This window comes from Microtus oregoni, unplaced genomic scaffold (assembly GCF_018167655.1).
Source record: "Microtus oregoni isolate MIOR12 unplaced genomic scaffold, Mior012 000006F_ref0000085, whole genome shotgun sequence".
Taxonomy (NCBI): Eukaryota; Metazoa; Chordata; class Mammalia; order Rodentia; family Cricetidae; genus Microtus; species Microtus oregoni.
The window spans coordinates 43,462,501-43,484,067 of record NW_024543065.1 but is presented as its reverse complement, the minus strand read 5'-3'; the positions used below and the strand labels follow the sequence as shown (position 1 = coordinate 43,484,067).

Sequence of the window (21,567 nt, the reverse complement as noted above, 5' to 3'; positions counted from 1 at the left end):
CAGCTACATCCGTGTGCGTGTGCAGCTACAGCTATGCATGTATGTGTTGTGTAGCTACATCTGTGATTGTGTGTGTGTGTGGTGTGCAGCCACAGCCACAAGAGTGTGGATGAAAGTGAGAATGCATGTGCCTGTGAGTGTGCACAGAGACTGTTGTGTGTGTGAGAGGTGTGGCACAGTGAGGGCAAGAGCAAGTGCGATCGTAGGAGCATCCATGAGTGTGTGAGGGAGGCGTGAACATGGGAGTTATGTGTGTGAGCGTGAATGTTAAGTGTGGGATGTGAATACGGGTGTGTCTGTGAGACTGGGTTTGTGTTGCAGGAGTCGCATATGAACGCGGTGGGTGTGGTATGAAATGCAGGCATGAGAGGTGAACGAGTGTGGATGTGAGCAGATGTGAGCATGAGCACGTGAACCTGAGTGGACATGAGTGAGCACAGAGGTGCTGCAACTAGTGTGCTCACAAATGTGGTTATGTGAGTGTGCAAGGGTTGCTGTGGGTGCAGTGTGAAGTGAGTGGGCACATGGGTGACTGAGTCTGAAGTGTGAGGTGTATGGATGCACATGAGAATATGATAGTGTTTGTGCATGTGGAAGTGAACACGAGTGTACGGAAGTGAGTGTGAGCACAAACACGTGGGCGGGTATGAATCTGAGTGTACACAGTGTAGGAGTGGGAGGGAGTGCATAGTCATGGGTGTGCATACGGGTGTGGAGGCGAGGGCTAGGGCCGATGTGATCATCCGTGCGGTTGTGTGTAGAGGTGGGTGTGAACATGAGTGTGCATATGTACAAGAGTGAACCGGGTGGTGTGAAAATAAATGCACATATGAAGTGTGGGCGGGAATGAAGAGTCTGCTCATGGATGCAGGAGTGTGGACCTGAGTGTGAGAGAGAACAAGAGTGTGTGATGTGTGTATGGTGTATGTACATGGAGGAATGGTTACTGCATGCAGGCACACAACTATGTGTGAACACGAAGTGTGTGTGTGTGAGGGTAAGGGCAGGTGTGAACATTAGAGGCTGATTGTATGTGCAAGGGTGAACACAGGGGTGTGAAAGTGAGTGTGAATATAATCCATCCAGGTGAACACGGACAAAAGTATAGGTGTGGGTGTGAGCATGGGTAATGTGAGCGTGTGTGATCGTGAGTGTGTGCATGAGCAGGAGTGTGAATAGGAAATGTGGGGTAGGCGTGACGGTGTGTGCTTACAGGTGTGTGACTGTGAATGAGCGTGCGTGTGAGTACGTTGTGCAAGTGTGTTCATGGAGGAGGGCATGTTGTGTGTACAGGATAAGTGTGTATGTGGACACGTGGTGTGAGGGTGTGGGGAGTGAGCGTGCAGGTGTGTCCATAGGTGTCAGCAGGAGTACAGATACACTCGAGTGTGCAAGCTTTTGTGAGTGTGGACACAAATGCATGGCTGACTAGTATGGTATGTATGACGTGAGAAGCAGCTGAGCAAGCCAAGGTGTGAACGTGAGAGTGGGTGTGCAAGGCTGTGTGAAGATGGATCTGAGCGGGCGTGAGTGAGCTCAGGTCGGGAGGGAAATAGTGTGAGGTGGAGGTGAATACAGTTGTGTCCCTGAGGTGTTCGCCCCTTCTTGAGTTGTGGCACCTCGCTGATAAACACTGAAATCCAAGCAAGAAACACTTCAGACCGGGGAGCACGACCACCACCATTACGGGACGGACGGGTGAGGACAAGGCAAACTGTGTCTTTCACATGCTGGAGCAGGCTTTTTACCATCATCGGGGGCCAGTGAGTGGGCTCAGGGCTAAAGGTGCTGCCACCAAGCCTGATGGCTGAGTTCCATCCCTGGGTCCCACATGGTGGAAGGAGAGAAGAGACTCCTGTAAGTTGTCCTCTGAGCTCTACACATGCGTGGTGGCACGTGTGTCCTCTTCCCACATACACACACATCACATATGTAACTCCTCCCAATGAGCTACACCGGGCCAGCAATTCCACTCCTAGGTATACACCTGGGAGACAAGGACAGGACCAAGGGCCGCACAGAATCAGATAGATGGCTCAGCCAGCGTGAGGACCCAAGTCCAGGTTCCCAGTATCCATGTAAACAGCCAAGTGCAGCCAGAAGGTGCCTGCAATTCCAGAGAGGTGTAGACAGGGGGCTCCCCTAGCCAACCCCGTGGTGAACTCCCGGGCTAGAGAGAGACCCTGCTTCAAAAGACTCAGGTGGAGTTTTGCCACGGGCAGTAGTTGACAGAGAAACACAACTGATCAAAACGCCAGGGACAAGGGCTGGATCCCTAAATCATCCTCGGGCGGCCTGGAGGCAGAAGAAAGTAAAAGTTGGAGGGTGGGGAGTAGCGCTGTGAAGCGTGACCTTCCAGACGTGATTAGGCCTGCACAGCACAGCTGTGCTTATCTGCACACAGTAGGGCCCTGCAACACCAGCCCCGCCCCACTCCCTAGGCGCCACTAGAGGCAGCTGAGGGGGAACGAGGAGCAAGGATCACTTTCTTCAGTAGTGTAGTTGCTGATACCTGCCCATGCTGCTGCAAGTTACCATAAGTGAACTCAGTGCAGAGACAAAATACAAACATGAAAGTAAGAAAACTAGCTGGGGAGACACTCCCAACTGGGGCAGTGGGGCACTGAGAGACAGGAATGGGATGAAAATGACCAAAGTTCATTGTTTACATGGATCAAAGTGTCATGGTTTTTAGTGAAAAACAATCAAAGAGGACATCTGACACTGACTCCTGACGTCTGCACATACACACGTATGCTCACACACATGAAGGCCGCACGCATGTCTTCATAGCAACGTTCCCTGGAGAGTGGGGACAATGCAAACATCCGACGAACCCATGCGTGAAGAGAGTGTGGCCCACCTGTGCATGAGATTCTGCCAGGTCACGATAAAGGAATGAACGGGACACACAACCTGCTTGTCAGAGACCCCTTGAGCCATCAAAGCTAAGTCAAAGAAGCAGTCATAGGGGACCACAGATGGCAACTCCATTCATAGGAAACATGCAGAATGGACCACCCACAGTCGTGATGGAGCTGATGGAGCAGGAGCTGGGTGCTGGGGTGGCAGTGACTGCTGAGGCCCATGGGTTTCCATTTCAGGGGCCCGGGCATGTTCTTAGGTTAGATTACGATGAGCACTGCACAGTTACCATCATATGCTCACAGTCAGAGGGCTGGAGAGGTGGCTCAGCAGTTAAGATCCCGCAGAGGACCAGGGTTCAGTTCCCTGAACACACATGGCGACTCACAACCACTCATAACTCCAGTTCCAGAGGATCTAATATCTAATGACCTCCGTGGGCATCAGGCACACCCATAGAGTACAGACATATATGCAGGCAAAACACCCATACAGAAGCCAGACAAGCTGATCTATGTGAGTTCGAGGCCAGGTTCTCTCTCTCTCTTTCTGTCTGTCTCTCTTTTTCTCCCTCCTTCCATCCCTCTCTTCTTTCTTTCTTTTCTTTACTTCTTCTTCTTCTTCTTCTTCTTCTTCTTCTTCTTCTTCTTCTTCTTCTTCTTCTTCCTCTCTCTCCCTCCCTCTCCCCCCTCTCTTTCTCTATTTATTTATTTCAGACAAGGTCTCACTATGTAGCCCTAGCTGGCCTCAAGCTCACAGAGAGCCACCTGGTCCCTGACTCCCAAGTGTTGGTGTTAAAGGTGTGTACCATGTACCAGTAACTTTCTTTTTAATAGCAACTGCACACTACCCAGGCCTCTTGCAGGAAAGAGGTTGAAGACTCACAGTGTAGAAACTAGTACAGAGAGACCAAAGGCCCAGTCTCATAGGTACGATTTTGCTGTTTTGTTGTCTGTCTGTCTGAGTCAGTCTCATGTAAGCCAGGCTGACTTCATACTTCTTATGTAGCCAAGGATGACCTTCAACTCTTAATCCTCCTGCCTCCATTTCCCGAGGGTAAGGTTACAGGCACACACCACTACACCTGCTTCATGCAGTGCTAGGGATTGAACCCAGGGCCCTGTGTGTGCTAGGCAAGCACTCTACCAACTGATCTATACCGCAGCCCCAGGTAACAAATGTTAACTAGATGTACTAAGATGTGGACTGTGATTTGACAAGTCTTTCGCGTCTGTTCCTGATCAACTTCCAGAGAGCCGGATGCTGTGTGTGGTGTAAGGGTGTGTGTGTGTGTGTGTGTGTGTGTGTGTGTGTGAGTGCGTGTGTATGTGTGTGTGTATGTGAGTGTGTATGTGTATTGTGTGGGTGTCTCAATGCATTGTGTTGTGTGTGAGAGCATGTGTGCATGGTGTATGTGGTATGTGTGTGTGCATGCATGGTGTGTGTATGTGGTGTGTGTGAGTGTGTATTGTGGTGTGTGTATATGTACGTGTGTGGTGTAGGTATCTGAGTGTGTGTATGTGTAGGGTGTGAGTGTGTTATGTAAGTATGTCTGCATAGTGTATGTAAGTGTGTATGTTGTGTGTATGGTGTGTGTAAGTATATGTGGTGTGTGTGTGAGTGTGTGGGGTGTGAATGTGTTTAATAGAGTTCCAGTTTGGAGTTTTTCTCCACCCACTGAGCTTGCTAGTCCTATGCAGCTACTGTTCTGGGCTTGTCGCAAGTTGGCAAGCAGACATGGAGCTCAGCTGTCCCCCGAGGGAGGTGTCGAGGGTCAGGGCTAGCAGCGGGTGGGGTTGGTTACCCATCCTGGCCGAGGGCCCCGGGGCCAGATGTTTGGGCTTAGCTGCCCGGCCAAACAAGGATAGAATGACTGAGTAATTGGGTACCCGCTTGTTTGGGGCTGGCAGAAGGTAACGGGGGTGGAGAGACCTTGGGCTAGAACACCCATCACACACCCACACACCCCAAGTTTGCAAAGAAGCCAAAGCTGCACCCCAAGCTGGGCTCTCTGGCACTTTCGGAGAGATGACACATAGCTAGGGCCCACCTCCTTGCTGGGGTACTGCTCTGTGACACCCCAGTGAGCCGGGACAGGAAGGGGAAGGCAGCCCTGCTCTCCTGTGGTTAGCTGTCAGCAGTTACTTAAGTCTCTGGCTTAATGAGCTATGGGGACCAAAGAGTTCCCTGCATGTGCCTTCTGCCTGTTGGCGGGATCAGAGTGCCCATCAATCAAGACCCCCGGACACTATCCCACTCCCTGCCCAAACCAGTAACTGGACCCTGCTGGCCTTTGCAGGAGTGCAGGGGCGCCAGGCTCCGTCACCTTCCGTGACCTCTGAGCCATGATCTTGGAAGAGAAGAAGGACCAGTTTCCTGGCCAGGGCTGCAGGGGTCAGAAACTGGAGTGCTGGCAGGTGGGGCCGGGTGGGGTGGCATCTTCCAAGCTAGTCCTCGGTTTACAGACCAGTGAGGATAGGTTCAGGGGTAGGAAGGGACTTGCTCAAGTCACTGAGACGGGGGAACCCAGGGCAAGGACAAAGCAGGGGCACTGTCTGTCTTTGGGTCCCAGCTCTACCATGTGGCGCGCTGGGGATGAGCTGGACGGCTCTGAGCCCTTTCTGTACTGCAGATCAAGGCTCCTCCCTTGCAGGGTCCAGTGTGACTGCCTGGTTGTTTATCTAGAGTCCACGCTCCAGAAGGGTACCTGCCTGTAATCCGAGGACTTGGGAGACAGAGAGGGGATGGGGTTCAAACCTCAGCCTTTGAAGCCAGTCTAAACTACTCTGTGTGTGTGTGTGTGTGTGTGTGTGTGTGTGTGTCTGTCTGTCTGTCTGTCTCTCTCTCTCCCTCTCTGTCTCACACACACACCACGTTGTTCAGCACAGATAGGCTGTGTCTGGTGTCTGGGGAATCACTCTTTTTTTCATGAATCCATTAACTTGACGGGGGACATATGTGGAGGTTAGAGGACAGCTTACCGTAATTGGTTCTCTCCTCCCATTATTTAGGTTCCAGGGAATCAAACTGAGATCATCGAGGCTCACATAGCAAGTGTCTACCCACTGAGCCATCTCACTAGCCCTGGGCTCACTCTTGGTCAGTGGGCATCATCACATACCATCTCTGCCCATACATGAACTGACTCACTGGAAATCCTCCCCCGTGAGCGTGATCTGACTAACATTCCCATTTTACAGAGGACAAAACTGAGGCTGTGAGAAAGGAGCCAAAATTCCAGAGGTACGCAAGCTGACCACAGCCAAGCCTCGACTCAAGTCCACTTGGTCTGATGTCGCCATGTGACGCTATCTGAAGAGCGAGGCCCCTGAGCTGGGAATGAAGTGCAGTTGGCAAAATGCTTGCCCGGCATGCATGAAGCCCTAGGTTCAACCCGCAACTATGCACAGATACAACACATCTGTAAAACCAGCACATCTGTAATCCCAGCACTCCAGAGGTACAGACAGAGGCTCAAGGGCATCCACGACACACTGAATAGAACATTGGGTTGGGCTCATGCATGAAATCTTCTCTCAGAAGGGTCTGGAGTAGACAGGCATGGGTTGCCCTGGGGCACAAAGGGGGGATAGATCAGTCCCCCAGCTCGTGTCCCTGAAAGTTTAAGCACCCTCAGAAACACAATGCTACCACCCAGTCATGCCCACATGCCCATGAGCCACACACTATTATTATCCCCATTTACAGGTGGGAACGGGGACCAGGGCTCAGGAGCTGGCTCAGAGCTACCCCTAGCAAGGGCTCCTCCCTGGCGTCCAGGCTGCGAGGACATCGACCCATCTGCTGAGCTGTGGTAACAGTACCCTCCTCCGTCAGTGTTAATGGAGAAGGAATGACAGCTGGGCGTGGAGCCGCTAAACCAGCGGTTCTCAACCCCGCTGAGTTGTCTTTCACAGGGGTCACCTAAGACCACCCTGTGTATTGGATGTTTGCACGACAGTGATAAGGTAGAGATGGGAATGATGTCGTGGCTGGGGGTCATCACAGCATGAGGAACTGAATTAAAGGGCTGTCGCAGCATTAGGAAGGCTGAGAAGTGCTGCTAACACAGACATACCCAGCCAGCGATAGTCTCTGTGACACTGATGCTATATCCCGCCAGACACGGAGCACGTGCTCTGGTTTTAAAGTCCCGCCTGGGCAGATTCGTCACTGTCAGGGCTCATGGTGATCACCACCAGCATTGCTAGCATATCAATGTCATCGTCATGGTGCCACTATTACCGTCACCACTGTCTTCTGTCACCCACCGCTACCATCATGCTCGCTGCTACCAACACCTTCACTATCTCTAGTCACCATTATCATCACCTTAGCCATCCCTACCCGCATCATCACTAGTATCAGCACCTCCCCAGCCATCACCATCAGAACCCTCACAAGTACCACCATCACCCTCAACACCCGTCACCACCTTCGTCACTACACCATCAACACCACCACTCCACCCTTGTCGCCAGCCACTTTGTCACACCTCATCACAGCACCCCAATCTCTAGCAACACCACCATCCCCCATCATTACCATCACCCCAATCTCTAGCAACACCACCATCCCCTCATCAATTACCATCACCCCAATCTCTAGCACCACCATCCCCTCATCAATTACCATCACCCCAATCTCTAGCAACACCACCACCCCCCCATTATCACCCCAATCTCTAGCAACATCACCATCCCCCCATCATCACATCACCCCAATCTCTAGCAACATCATCATCCCCATCATCACCATCAACGCTGTCACTGCAATTATTGCCTTCGTGCCTAGGATCGTCTCCATCACCATGACCGTAGCATGTGTGAGTTTGACAGGTTAGGATCAACTTTGTGACTCTGTCCCCCCAGGGTTCCCTGCTCCCCCAGTAACAACACCCACACTCGGTTGGTAGATACTTTGGTTTTCTTTTGTCCGAGAGCATCTTAAGCACCCTGAATTTCAGAAAAAGTCACACATCTCCCCTCAGAGGCCTCTCCTCCTCCTCGGTGGTGGTGGTGGTGGTGGGCACAGGGGTGCTGGGAGGCCAGGCCACCTCTGCCAGTCTCTTTACAGTCTCGCTCAGCTGCCCCAGGCCCTGGGCAGCCTCTACCAACCGGACTAGGCCCAGCCCCAGGACTTGACGTTCCTGCCGGTCTTGTTCCAGGAACCGAGTCAGCCTCTGCAGCTGGTCACCCACCTCCCTCACAGCAGCCACCAGCTCCACCAAAGCCGGTGGCTCACAAGCCATGACCCTTACAGGGGGCACCGGGGACAGACACGGTCCAAGGGTTTCTGGGTTGTGATTAGGGCTTGGCCCTTGAGTGAAGCGGTCACGGGGAGGTTGGTCCAACGGGTGGGCCATAGAGGAGAGGTGAAGGTCGGAGGTCACAGTGGGGTCTGGAGGTGAGTGTGAGGTCTGGAGAGGTGGAGAGGTTAATTTGGGACTCTGGCTTCTGGGCGGTTTAAAGACCTCTGTGGACTGTGGGTCCATGCTTGGAGCTGGAGAATGCCCGGAGGGGTCAGACTCCGAGGCTGGAGAGGGCTCCAGGTTCTGCTTTCCAGATGTGCTTGTGGGAGGGGCTTCCTCAAAGGTCAGTTCCGGGTGTAGGCTAGGCTTGACCCTTGGCTCCAGAGTGAGAGAGGGAAACCCCGTCTCAGGGGAAGATGGAAGGGACTTTGTAGGGGTGGCAGCGGTTAAGGAAGTATGAGGGTTGGTGGGAGGTTGAGGCGTTGTGGTGGGGTGAAGGGTCTTGGGAAGCTGAGGGTCTGTGGTGTGTTCAGGGGTCATGGTAGGGTAAGAAGTGGTGTGTTGAGGGGTGGTGGTCGGGTGAGGGGTGGTGGTCGGGTGAGTGGCTGGGGTGGGGTGAGGGACAGTGGAAGGCTGTGTGGGGGTCCTGGGGCTCATGGGGATGCCTGAGAAGTCAGAACTTTCTGGGACTATTTTGGGTGTTGCACCCAAGCCTGGGGTTGTGTTGAATCCTGGGGTCAGTTCTGAGGTAGGGGAAAGGCTGGTCCCTTCTGGTAGCGCGGAGGAGTCAGAGGTTAGTCCTTTAAGGGAGGTGGGTGTTGGGCTCTGGGAGTGCTGTGGGATCCCAGTGGGAAGCAAACTGGCATCAGAAGTGGACAAAGCAGAGTCAGAGGCTGTCAAAGAGGACAGTCCCGGAGTGGGTGGAGATGTTTGGGGAGGGCCTGTGGTCCTCTCCGGCTCTGTGGCTGAGTCTGGGATGAGCTGTGGCCCGGAGCCAGAGGTCAGCGGTGAGCCAGAAGGCGCTGGGGAGGTGGAAGGAGCTGGGGATAAGGTGGAGGGTGCTGTCCTGGCTGGGGTTGGTCGCAGCAGCCGGCGCTCCGGTTTTGGCTTCCTTGGAGAACCTGTAGGAGAAAGCAGGGGGGCAGGGGCAGGTCAGTCTGAGGTCAGTTTGCCCTATCCACCGTGACCCGCAACGCCCCTTGAGGAGATGACCAATGGGAAGGCAAAGATCTTCGTGACATCATGGGTCACCGGCAGACTTCACCAGGCCCTAGTGCCCCCCTCTTCTCCTCCTGTGAGGTTCCTGCCGCCACCTGGTGGTCTCTGAGGGGAAAGTACATGGATACAAGTAGGGAGGAACTCTGGAAGACAGCGGAGAGTTTGAAGACAAGTCCCAGGGACCAGAAAGATGAATACGCTTTGGGATGCAGAAAGACAGTAAGATACCTAGGAGACACCCACAGTGTGACTCTATGTGATAATTTACTTCCACTGTCGAGTTGACTGGGTTTGGATTCACCTAGGGGACACAGCTCTGTTGATATGTCTGTGAGTGTTTCCAGAATTTTACTAAGAAGGGAAGAACTACCCTGATTATCCCATGGCCTGGGGGCCTAGACTAAACAAAAAGAAGGACGTAAGCCGGGCGGTGGTGGTGTACGCCTTTAATCCCAGCACTCTAAAGGCAGAGGCAGGCGGATCTCTGTGAGTTCGAGGCTAGCCTGGTCTACAAGAGCTAGTTCCAGGACAGGAAACAAAAGCTACGGAGAAACCCTCTCTCGAAAAATAAAAAAAAAATAAAAAAAAAGAAGGACCTAGTGAGGTGTGGTACCACACGCCTTTAATCCCAGCAGAAGCAGGTAGATCTCTGTGAGTTCGAGGTCAGTCTGGTCTACAAAGTGGGTGCCAGCCAGGACTGTTATACAGAGAAACCTTATCTCAAAAAACCAAAAAGAAAAAGGGAAACAGAACAAAGAAAGAGAAGAAGGAAGGACGGAAGGAAGGAAGGAAGGAAGGAAGGTATTATCTGTCATAGGGTAGACCAATGATGGGTAGACCAGTTCTTAGGTGTCCTAATAATTGCCTGCAACCCTAATGTCTTTAGCTATCACTGTGCGCTGGTTGGCAGAATTCTCTCAGGATCGTCTCTACTCTAGCTAATGACTCCTTGCTGTAGGCTAGCCCTCTGTCGGGTCTTCCTGAGGTAAGTATTGGGTTACCCCTGGGAACTTGAAGCCCATCTCTGCACCCCACAACACAAGCTCCCCAGGCCTCACCTGTGCCTGCACGGGCCCTCGGAGCTGGAAAGGGGTGGCCTGGACTCTTGCTGGTGGTGCTGGTGACAGTGGGTCGGGGTTTGGTCGTGGTGGGGGTCCCTCGGGACAGACCCCTCCGTGAAGGTGTATCCCACGTCCAGGAGACTTCATAACCGCCCTGGTCATCTGCACAGGTGTGAGGAAGAGAGTTGGGTCTCTCCTTCTACCTTCATCTCCCCCGCAAATTACCACAGCCCCCATCACAGCCTCCTCAACAACGTGTGTCACCTAGGCCACCAGTCAGGATTGCTCTTGGCTGAAAGCAGAAACTGATGAAATTCCTCACAGAGGAAACACAAGCATTACTTCCATTCCCTGAGCTTCCTGGCCTTGGGTACAAACCCTCACAATAGCTGGACTTTCGTGCTGTCCCAAACAATTTCTTTTTTTCTTTTGAACCATACACACATACACACACATGTACAAACATAAATAAATGTAAATAGATAAATGGATGAATATAAATAAGCAATAAGAAGAAAAACCAAATTCCCCAATTTTATAAATCCTTAGAATACAGAAACATTTCCAGGCTGAAGTGAACAAGAAAAAAAAAAACATAGCTAAGGCCAGAGAAAGACACAGTACTGGCTTTGGAGATGGGAGGAACTGTGTCTAGAAAAGTCGAGAGGGCAGAGTCTCCCATAGGAACCAGCCCAGCCAATACCCTGATCTTGGCTCAGTGAGACCCATGCATTCTGACCTACAGAAGACCAAGAATAATGAGTGTGTGTTGTTCAAGCCTCTGGATCTGTGGTGATGTCATTGCCGCCAGAGAGATGAATGTAGGCACTTCTTGGAGCAAGAGGGATGGCTTTGGTGACTGAGAGCATCTATTGCTCTCGCGGAGGACCCAAGCTGGGTTCCCGGCACACACTTCAGGCAGTTCACAACTGCCTGTAACTCCAGCTTCAGATTGAAGTCATCTTCTGGTCTCATTGGAACTGCATTTGTGTGTGTGTGTACATGTGTAGGTATGTGCACAAATAAGCTAAGTTTTTTGAGACAGGGTCTTTGTATGTATCTCTGACTGACTATTCTGGACTTGCTATGGAGGCCAAGTTTGCTTCAAGCTCACAGAGATCCACCTGTCTCTGCCTCTGGAGTGCTAGGATTAAGTGTGCCACCATCCAGCCATATATATATATATATATATATATATATATATATATTTGATTTTTTGAGACATGGTTTCTCTGTGTAGTTCTGACTATCTTGGAACTCACTGTGTAGACCAGGCTAGCCTCAAATTCAGAGATCTACCTGCCTCTGTCTCACGAGCGCTGGGATCAAAGGCGTTGCTACCACTATCCAGACATAAAATAAATCTAAAAAAAAAAAAATCCTAGTCCCGTGACTATGCAAGTTTTCTCCCAAAGGCCTTTGGTCCTCTGAGAAGCCCCTTCCTGGGGTCAGTGAGGAGACAGATGGCTCAGTGGGTAGAGACGCTTGCTGTGTGCCCGATGACCGGAGTTGGATCCCCAGAGCCCATATGGTAGTAGAAAACCAACTCATGGAAGTAGTCCTCCGAGCTCCACAGCTGTGTGACGGCACACTCCAAATTAATTAAAAATAATTCCCTCCAGCTCACCAAGGCCAGCTGGACTGTGACTGAAAAAGCATGGGATAAAACTGGACTCTCTGAGCATGGCGAACAATGAGAAGCCAAGGACAATGGCACGGGGTTTTGAACCTACGTAATGTGCTGGCTTTGTGGGAGCCTAGCCAGTTTGGATGTTCATTTTCCTAGAAATGGACGGAGAGGGGAGGACCTAGGACTTACCACAGGGCAGGGAACCCTGACTGCTCTTTGGACTGGAGAGGGAGGGGGAGAGGAGTGGGGGGAGGGGGAGAAGGGTGGGAGGAGGGGGAGAAGGGTGGGAGGAGGGGGAGGGAAATGGGAGGCTGGGAGGAGGTGGAAACTTGTTTTTTTTTTTCTCCTTTTCTCAATAAAAAAAATGGAAGAAAAAAAATAATTCCCTCCCTGCTCTCCTCTGTTGCTGGATAATATCACATTTCTAGGAGACTTTTTCTTGATTTCTCTACTATAACCACCATTCCAACCTCAGGAACCTGCGCGCCTATGGGTCTGCCATACAGCACCCTGCCAGCAATGCTTCCTGGCATAGGTGAGTTCAAGTGCTTTCTGCACATTGGCTTGGGACATGACGTCACACAACTCACTCCAGTCCAGACTTGTCCTTTGAAAGACAACACGCATCACCCCGACGCATCGCGCTGCCTGCCTGCAACCCTACCACTGAGAGCCCACGCCAGGCTGGGCTGTGGAGTAAGATGGTCTCAAAAGCAAGCCAAGAAGCACTGGCGATATCTCTATTTGTAGGGTGCTTGCTTTGCACACACAAGGAACTGCATGTGAACCGCAGAACACACGTTTAAAGAAAATAAAAAGCGCCGGGTGGTGGCAGCACACACCTTTAATCCCATCACTCAGGGAGGTAGAAGCAGGTGAGTCTGAGTTCGAGGCCAGCCTGGGCTACAGAGCGAGTTCCAGTGCTAGGCATTTGGTTCCTCTTGTGATTCCAGCGCTGGGGAAACTAAGGCAAGAGGATCTCTCAGGCTTCTCAGACCTGAGCTCCAGACCACTGAAAGACTCTGTCTCACAAAAATGAGGCTTAGACAGTGCCTGCAGAATGACATCAGAAATTGTCCTCTGGCCTCCACACACTGTCCATACATTGCACATGCCACACACGTAAACGCATACATAAGACACATGCAAACTATTTGAAACAGAGTCCCATCCTGGCCATACACATACCCCTTACCTTCTCCTAAGCCTTGCTACATGGAGCTGACCCGAGGGTCCCCGCCTCCCCACCCCTGCCAAACCTGCTTCAGGGACTAGCAGCCTCTACAGCGGCGGGTGCCTCGCATGTGATCAATTCCTCCACAAGGGGGCGCTGAGGGACAGGGAAACCGCCCTTATTGCACAGAACAAAGGTTCTGAAATTCCGGCTGCACCTGATTGAAAATCAGGGTCTCTAGGAGATCATTTCCGGTTCCAGCATCGCAATGGTCAACCCTAATCCCAACATGAGATACTGCAGGGTCCTAGTCACAAATCCCTGAGCCTGCTCCCTTGCTCTACTCTACAGGTGGCAACGCTGGATCCTGGTGGCCAATCAAAATGCGCAGCACTCCTGTGATGCAATGAGGTGCCAGGCAGAGCAGCGGGTGCCTGCCCCGCCAAGCCTAACTGTGCATTCTGCGCTTGAGAAGGGATATGGGCTGATCGTCCCAACAGTGACAGGCGGAGAGATACACAAACCGGGGCAGGCATTGCTAACAGTCCAAAGTGGAGAAAGTGAAATGAAGGAGACCGAGGGAAACGGAACCGGTGGTGGGAAAGGCAGGGGACAGGACAGAAATAGTGAAACCAAAGAACAGAAAACGTGACTCAGAACATGGCAGGAGCTGACCGAAAGGAAGATAGGTATATGTGGTGCGCTGTGCCTGGAGTGCCAGCATCCGGGAGAGAGGTGCAGACAGGGACTCGAGGCCAGCCTCAGCTACACAGGAAATCCCAGCCTGGGCTATAAAACAGCATATCAAAAGAGTGGGGGAGAAGAGTGAAGGAGGAAATGGAAGGAAGGCGAGAGAAAACGAAAGAAAGGGAAGGGACCTGGAGTAGGAAACACGAGTGGGCAGATGAGAGGGCTCACTGGGTGAAGATGGCAACATGCAGGAAACTCTGGTTGGGTACCTGGAACCCACGTGGTAGGAGAGGACTGGCTCCTGCAAGTTGTGCTCTTACACACACACACACACACACAGACACACACACGCGCGCGCACATGCATGCACGGTGGCACATGGGCTGGAGCATACTCATGTATGCACACACACACAATTGATGAATGGAACAAGAATTTCTAAAAAGGAAATAGAAGTGAGACATGAGGGCATGGAAGGACAATGGAGGGGAAGCCCAGGACAGCAAGAAGAGAGGAAGTGATAGGAACCACAGAGAGTGACAGGCATGGTGCAGCATGCCTGTGATCCCAGGGCTGGGGAGGTGGAGGCAGGGAGAACAGGCAGGCGTTCTGGGCCAGCTGGGACAACAAAAGAAAAGAAGAAAGGAAAAACAAACTAGTGAGAACCTGGGTGAGGGGGGAAACTGAAGGGAACACACAGCGCTGGAGACATGGCTCAGCCGCTAAGAGCACTGTTAACTGTTGTCAGCCAGCACCACATGGCAGCTCATGACTGTCCGCAACTCCATTTCCAGGGTCTCTGGCACCCTCACACAGACATACATGCGGACAGAGCACTGATGAAATAAAAACAAATAAATCTTCTTTTTTTTTTTTTGTAGAAGGAAGGAAGAAGACACAAAAAGAAAAAAGTGGGAGGAGAGGCTGGAGAGATGGCTCAGTGGTTATGAACACTGGCTGCCCTTCCAGGACACAGGTTTGATCACACACACACACACACACACACACACACACACGTCACGGAGGTCTTAGGAAGTGCCCATGAGGAAGACAGCTGGGTGGGAGGTGAGGAGAGAAGACATGGGGAGGCAGCTCGGGGACCAGGGTGTCTCTGGATCCCCGCGCTGGCAGCAGAGAGGGAAGGACGCAGACAATAGCGAGACAGAGCCATGGAGCAGTCGAGGGACAGAGAGCCTGCTGGACAGGCTGGGAAGGGCAGGGGACAGAACTCATGCCCCAGGGATCCCTGCCTGTGTCTGAGCTATAGCTGACAAGGACAGTGTGTGGCTGGCCTGCCAGACTCCGTAGGACTCTGCTCACTTTCCCAGGAGCTGGGGTAGGAAGCTGCCACGGTAACCCTGAGCTGAGGATTCTGGGTCATTTCCACAGACACTCAGTTTGAGGTCAGCCACTTCCTGGTCACTCAGGACTGGTCGATGCCCTCTGACTGGCTGATGCCCTCTGACCTCTCAAAGCCAACCGCTGCCTCTTTCTACTCTGGAGAAGATGAATATAGTCAAGCCCAAGCACGGGACATGTTTAGGATGTCTGGATAGGTCCAAGGAAAGCCTGCAGGGCCTTGGAGGCCTCAGCCACCTCAGTTAGAAAGATCTTTATGGCTCTTTTCCATCTTCCTCTCGGAGAGGCAGCTTCGCTTCTGCCTCTCTCCCCACTTCTCTGCTTCCCCCTTCTCTGTCTCTCCTCTTCTCTCTCTCTCTCTCCCTCTCTCTCTGTCCCCCCCTTCACCCTTCCTCCTCAATAACCCCCTGAATAAACATTCAACCTCAAAAAAAAAAAAAAGAAATATCTTTATGGGTGACCATGTGGCACCCATTTGTAATGTCCTCACTTGGGAAGGGAAGGCAGAAGGACCAGGCTCTCAAGGCAAATCTCAGTTACATAGCAAGTTCAAGACCAGTCTGGGAATACATGACACTGTCTGGAAAAACAAACAAGAGTGGTTCATACCGCCCAGGGAGCAAACGTACTTTGTGCCAAGCCAAACAATGTGAGTTTGAGTCCTGGGACTCCATGGTGGAGGCAGAGCATGGCATTCGCACCCACACAAGTTCCCGGCCAAGGCCCTCACCTGTGTCTGGCCGCCTCTGTGTTCCTGAAGAGGGGACTTCCGGGTTCCTAGTGGTAGCCGCCCAGGAAAGAGTCCGTCCAGGCCGTGCTGCCGTAGTGGTTCCTTTGGTCAGGTCCTCTCCTGAAGTGGGGTCCCAAGTCCAGGAGGGATAATCATCGTCACCTGTATACCCTGCGGAGAGACTAGGTAGCCTGTGTCTCCTTCCGCTATCTGAGGTCCTTGCCACCACTCTTTCCTTCCGGTCTCCTGCAGCGACCCTTACATGTCCGCACCCTGACCCCACTCTGGCCAGTTCCTTAGATGACGCTGTCATCCAGTCCCACTCTGACTCCTTCCCCTCAGCCTCCCTCACGGTCCCCTGTACCGGTGCAGGAGGGCACCGCGTCCCCTCAGCCTCCCTCACGGTCCCCTGTACCGGTGCAGGAGAGCACCACGTCTTCCTCGTGGTCACAGTTGTGCTTCCCCCACGTCCCCGAGGGGCAGTCGCTCAGTGAGGTCTCACTCCCCTTACAGCCCATGTCATCCAACCAGATGGGCCCGGTCCCAGGACCATAGTGGGTTTTGCCTACTCGGGGCCGGACCTTTCCACAGCCCAGTTCCCAGCAGGCCACTGTGGCATCCCGAAGGTCCCAGCTGTCATCACAGACCGTCCCCCACTGTCCAGCATGCCACACCTCTAGCCGGCCAGCACACCTGTTAGGCCCATCAGCCAGACGAACCCGGAAGGGACCTGGGGGCATGGGACACCCTCGGGTTAGGAGGTAAGGGCTTGGCCTCGTTGCTGTTCCCAATCCCTTTCACCCTCTGCTGCTCACCTGATGGCGTAGGGACTCCAGCAGATGGGGTGGGGGCTGGATATCGGGAGGACTCCAGCGAACCTTCTGGACTCTCACCAGATGGCTCCAAGGAGGCTTGAGGGGTCTGTGTGATGGTGGCCTCAGAGGTCACTTCTTGGGGGTCTTGAGTATACAGTGATGTTACAGTCTCTGAGGTCCACTCCCAGGGGACCCTGGGGGTCAGTTTTACAGGGGTATGTGACATCTGTCTGTGGGGAGCCTCAGTGGTCAGTCTTTTAGGTAACTCGGAGCTACGTGGGGTTATATTTAGGGTGCTTGGGGTGCCTGGGACCCTGGAGCGTCTAGTGGTTGGCATCCCAGGGGGCGGAGTGGTTGGCCGCTTTGCGTTTTTAGTCACCCACTTCTTAGTGCTCTTGGGCGCTTTCCCTGGAGCCTTTGTGGTCTTCTCTAGCACACTGGAGGTGAGATCAGCAGAGGGCTTGGTGGCCAGCTCTCCTGGAAGCCAGGCATCCTGATCTCTCCCCAGCCCAGGGAGCCAGCTCCAGCTGAAGGGGTCTGAGATAGTATCCAGGCCAGGGGTCCCTAGGAGGCAGGGAGGGAAGAAAGAGAAGATGTAGAAACCATGATGGAGGACTCATGGGACTCTACCACTAACCTCTAGCCCATGTCCTCAGCCCTCTTTTCACTTAAAAAAATAAAAATGAAAAAGTGTGCTGGGCTAGAGATGCGGCTCAGTGGTTAAGAGCATTTGCTGCTCTTCCAGAAGACCTGGGTTTGAGTCTTTGCACCCACATGGTGGCTCACAACTGTCTGTAACTCCAGGCTCAGAATCTGAAGCCCTCTTCTGGCTTCTGAGGGTTCCAGGCACACACGTGGTGCACAGATGTACTTTCAGGCAAACTACCCATACATATGAAAACAAATAACACACACACAGAGGTTTCTCGAGACAGGGTTTCTCAGAGATCTGCCTGCCTCTGCCTCCCGAGTGCTGGAATTAAAGGTGTGCGCCACCGCCCAGCTAGCAATCTATACTAAGTATGTTTGTCTCTGGCAATTCCAAGCATGTCTATACTGAATTACTCTCTCCATCCACTCTCTCCTCTCTCTACCTCATCCCTAACAATGTCCCTTTCCCCCTTTCTCAGCTTTGGGTTTCGCTGTGTGATCCATCAAAGGCCACCTGTGTTACCAGTGGACTGGGGCTGTCATTAGAGTCTGGTATGCAAATGAAAACAACCTTAAGATTCTATCTCGCCCAATCAGAGCTACTTAGGACAGGTATTCCCCTCCCAGGTGCATACCCTAAGGTAGTGGTTCTCAACCTTCCTAATGTTGCAACCCTTTAATACAGTTCCTCATGTTGTGGACACCCCCGGCCATAATTATTTTTGTTGCTACTTCATAAGGGTAGCAATAATTTTGCTGTTATCAATCATAATGTAGACATCTGATATTTTCAATGGTCTTAGGTGACCTCTGTGAAAGGGTCATTGGACACACACACACACACACACACACACACACAGCCACAGGGTCGGGACCTACAGGTTGTGAACCACTGCCCTAAAGTCTTCATATCTTACTAGCATAACAACTGCTTAGCTCACTCTGTAGCCCAGGCTGGCCTTGAACTTGAGATCCTCCTACCTCAGGCTCTCCAGTAGCTGGGATTACAGGTCTTCACCATCAAGCCTGGCCCCACAAAGATTTACTTTTATTTTATGTGAATGTTTTGCCTGCATGTATATCTGTGTACCATGTGTGTTCAGTGCCTGTAGGGGCCAGGAGACAGCAACAGATCCCCCCAGAACTGTAGTTAGAGGGCTGCCATGAGGGTGCTGGGAATCTAACCTGGTCGGTTCTCTACAAAAGCAGCCAGTGCTCTTAACCACTTAGCCCTGGTTTCGTTGTTGTTGTTTGTTCTTTTTTTATGACAGTGTTTCTATAGCCCAGGTTAGCCCCAAACTCCTAAGAACGCTCTTGCCTCAGCCTTTCAAATGACAGTGTTATAGGCATGCCCTACTGCCCTGCCTTTTCCTTCATGTTCATCAGCCTCGAGAGTGGCCCGATGCCCACCAGGCCTGTTTCTGATTCTCTGTGGCTGTCCCACCAGAGAGGGGCAGAGCTGATGATGTCATCCTTTGGGTCACCATTACCTATGGTATATCTTTCTGATTAGGCCACACAGACACTCTAGGGTGAGCCATGCCCAACACAAGCCTGGGTACATTTCCCCTGGCTTCAGAAAGATGACTTCTAAGTCCTTGGAATGTTCTTACCTGGTAAGAAATTCTTTGTTGGGGTAGGGGACTGGAGAGACAGTTCAGCAGTTAAGAGCACTGGCTGCTCTTCCTGGGGACCCAGGTTCAATTCCCAGCACCCACATGGCAGCTCACAACTGTGTGTAACTCCAATTCCAGGAGACCTGACATGCTTACACAAACACACATGCAGGCAGAACAGCAATGCACATAAAAATAAATAATCTTCTAAAAGAATAAGAAACTCTTTGTGTTTGGGGGACTTGACTTGTGCTATGTTAAGTCTGTAAGGACAATGTGACTTCTGAACAGCCACGTACATGTTCAGCTACATCGATGTGTCAAGTCCCTACAAAGAAAAAGGCTAGACATCAAGCTAAGACCACATGTCTGCTTGGCCATCCTTGCATGTTGTCACACATGTTCTGGGAGAGCTCAGCATGGTCTGCTTCATCCCACTGGGACTCATCTGATCTCTGCTCTGTCCCTTTCCCCTTGCTGAACTCAACCCGCGTCTTCATGCTGCGGAAACACGACCCTGAGCTGATGGCCTCTCATGTCTGGGAGTCCCTTTAGCGAAGGATGGACCTCAGGCTGGTCTCCCAAACTCTACCTTGCCACACTGATTTGCAATAGCTTGTTTGTGCTCTTTCTCTCCATGAGAACTGAGCCTCTCAAAGACCCATAGACTATGTCCATTCCATCTGCACACCCAGCTCCTAGGTCGGTGTCAGAGACCAGAGTCCTAAAAATGGGGGAAACGTACTGCAACATTGATTTTAACTAGCTCTTACTTTGGCCAGACTTAGGCAGTGTGTGTGTGTGTGTGTGTGTGTGTGTGTGTGTGTGTGTTCAGACAGGGTTTCTCTGTGTAACAACCCTTGCTGTCCTGGAACTTTGTAGACCAAGCTGGCCTCAAACTCACTGAGATCTACCTGTCTCTGCCTTCCAAGCGCTAGGATTAAAGGCGTGAGCCACCACTGCCCCACTAGACTTAGGCAATTTGAATGAGGTTATATGAGCTAAATTACCCACTCCAGGGCTCGGGCCTAGTAAGCACTCGTTTAGGTTAGCACTACCCTTAGTGTCCCTTCCTTCCTCTAGGAAGCCCGTGTAGCGCCAGAAGATGGCTAGTGTGTCCTCACCAGTGCAGGTGACCCCGACATCCTCATTGTGGGCACAGTTGTGCTTCCCCCAGGAAGCAGCAGGACATTCTGACAGCGAAGCCTCCGTCCCCACACAACCTACGTCATCCAGCCAGATGGGGCCCGCACCCCAACCGAAGCGGCCTGCTGCAGGATCTGGTTGCCGAGGCCCCCCACAGCCCAGCTCCCGGCAGACCACGGCCGAGTCTCTCATGTCCCAGCCGTCATCACAAACTGTCCCCCAGCGTCCATCATGCCATACCTCCAGCCGGCCAGAGCACCTGCTGGGACCAGCCACAAGGCGCAGCTGGGGAGACCCTGAAACAGAGGGGAAAAACCAAGAGTTAGGGTTGGAGAGCCCCTCTGGCATCTAAACCTTCGTCTGTCTGCCTTCCAACTTCCTTTCCAAATGTCCATCTGTCCATGATAGGCTTTGCCTCATTAACCCTTCTGTCCAGACAGCAGTGTGGATCAAGTTCTCTTCTGCATTGGCCACAGTCAGGCCTGGCTGGGTGACTCCTCAGAAAGCTAAATATAGAATTACCATATGATACAGAAACCCCACTGTGAGGAATATACCCAAATACATTGAAAGGAATGTCTCAGTGGGCAAAGGTACCTGCCACAAAGCCTGACCACCCTGAGAGTCTGATCTCTGGGACCTCTGTGTGTGCATCATGACACACGTGCACACACAGAGATAAACATAATCTTAGAAAACTGAAAGACTATATTACCATGCACTTGACAGAAATGGTCGTATTATTTATAGTAAAGCAAAGGTGTTCCTTAGTGTACAGACAGGTAAACAGAAGACAGTGTCGATCTCTGCAAAGGTGTTCCTTAGTGTACAGACAGGTAAACAGAAGACAGTGTCGATCTCTGCAAAGGTGTTCCTTAGTGTACAGAGAGGTAAACAGAAGACAGTGTCGATCTCTGCAAAGGTGTTCCTTAGTGTACAGACAGGTAAACAGAAGACAGCGTTGATCTCTGCAAAGGTGTTCCTTAGTGTACGGATGGATAGGTAAACAGAAGATGGTGTTGATCTTTGCGACGTTATCTGAAATGCACAGTGCAGCCCATGCTGGCCTCAAACTCATAATCCTCCTGCCTCAGCCTCTCGAGTGCTGGAACTGCACAAGTACACCACTGTGCCCACTGAACCAAGGGAATTATTTTACTTTTTTAGAGTTTTTTAAATATTACATTCATTTACTTATATGTGTGTGTGTGCACGTGTGTGTGTGTGTGTGTGTGTGTGTGTGTGTGTGTGTGTGTGTGTGTATGCCACCACATGTATGTGGTCAGGAAAATTTGTGACAGCTAATGCTCTCTTTCCACAAAGTGAGTCCTGGGGTAAAATTTGGGTTGTCAGGCTGCAGC

The 21,567-nt window shown here is 51.9% G+C and overlaps 1 protein-coding gene across 3 annotated transcripts in view; it reads right to left on the bottom strand.

Annotated features, from left to right (window-relative positions):
* Window positions 1-7,785: 7,785 nt before the first annotated feature.
* Window positions 7,786-21,567, bottom strand: part of Ssc5d (scavenger receptor cysteine rich family member with 5 domains) — a 20,085-nt gene continuing 6,303 nt past the window's right edge. For 2 of the 3 annotated variants that reach the window (XM_041653885.1, XM_041653884.1), the window contains 6 exons: window positions 20,185-20,502; window positions 16,794-17,357; window positions 16,394-16,708; window positions 15,979-16,149; window positions 10,393-10,557; window positions 7,786-9,237 (listed from right to left, as the gene is read on the bottom strand). In XM_041653885.1, coding sequence (XP_041509819.1) covers window positions 7,838-9,237; window positions 10,393-10,557; window positions 15,979-16,149; window positions 16,394-16,708; window positions 16,794-17,357; window positions 20,185-20,502 — 2,933 coding nt within the window. In that variant the 3' untranslated portion in view covers window positions 7,786-7,837. The remainder of the gene's footprint in view (window positions 9,238-10,392; window positions 10,558-15,978; window positions 16,150-16,393; window positions 16,709-16,793; window positions 17,358-20,184; window positions 20,503-21,567) is intronic. The other variant, XM_041653886.1, reaches the window with a different exon arrangement.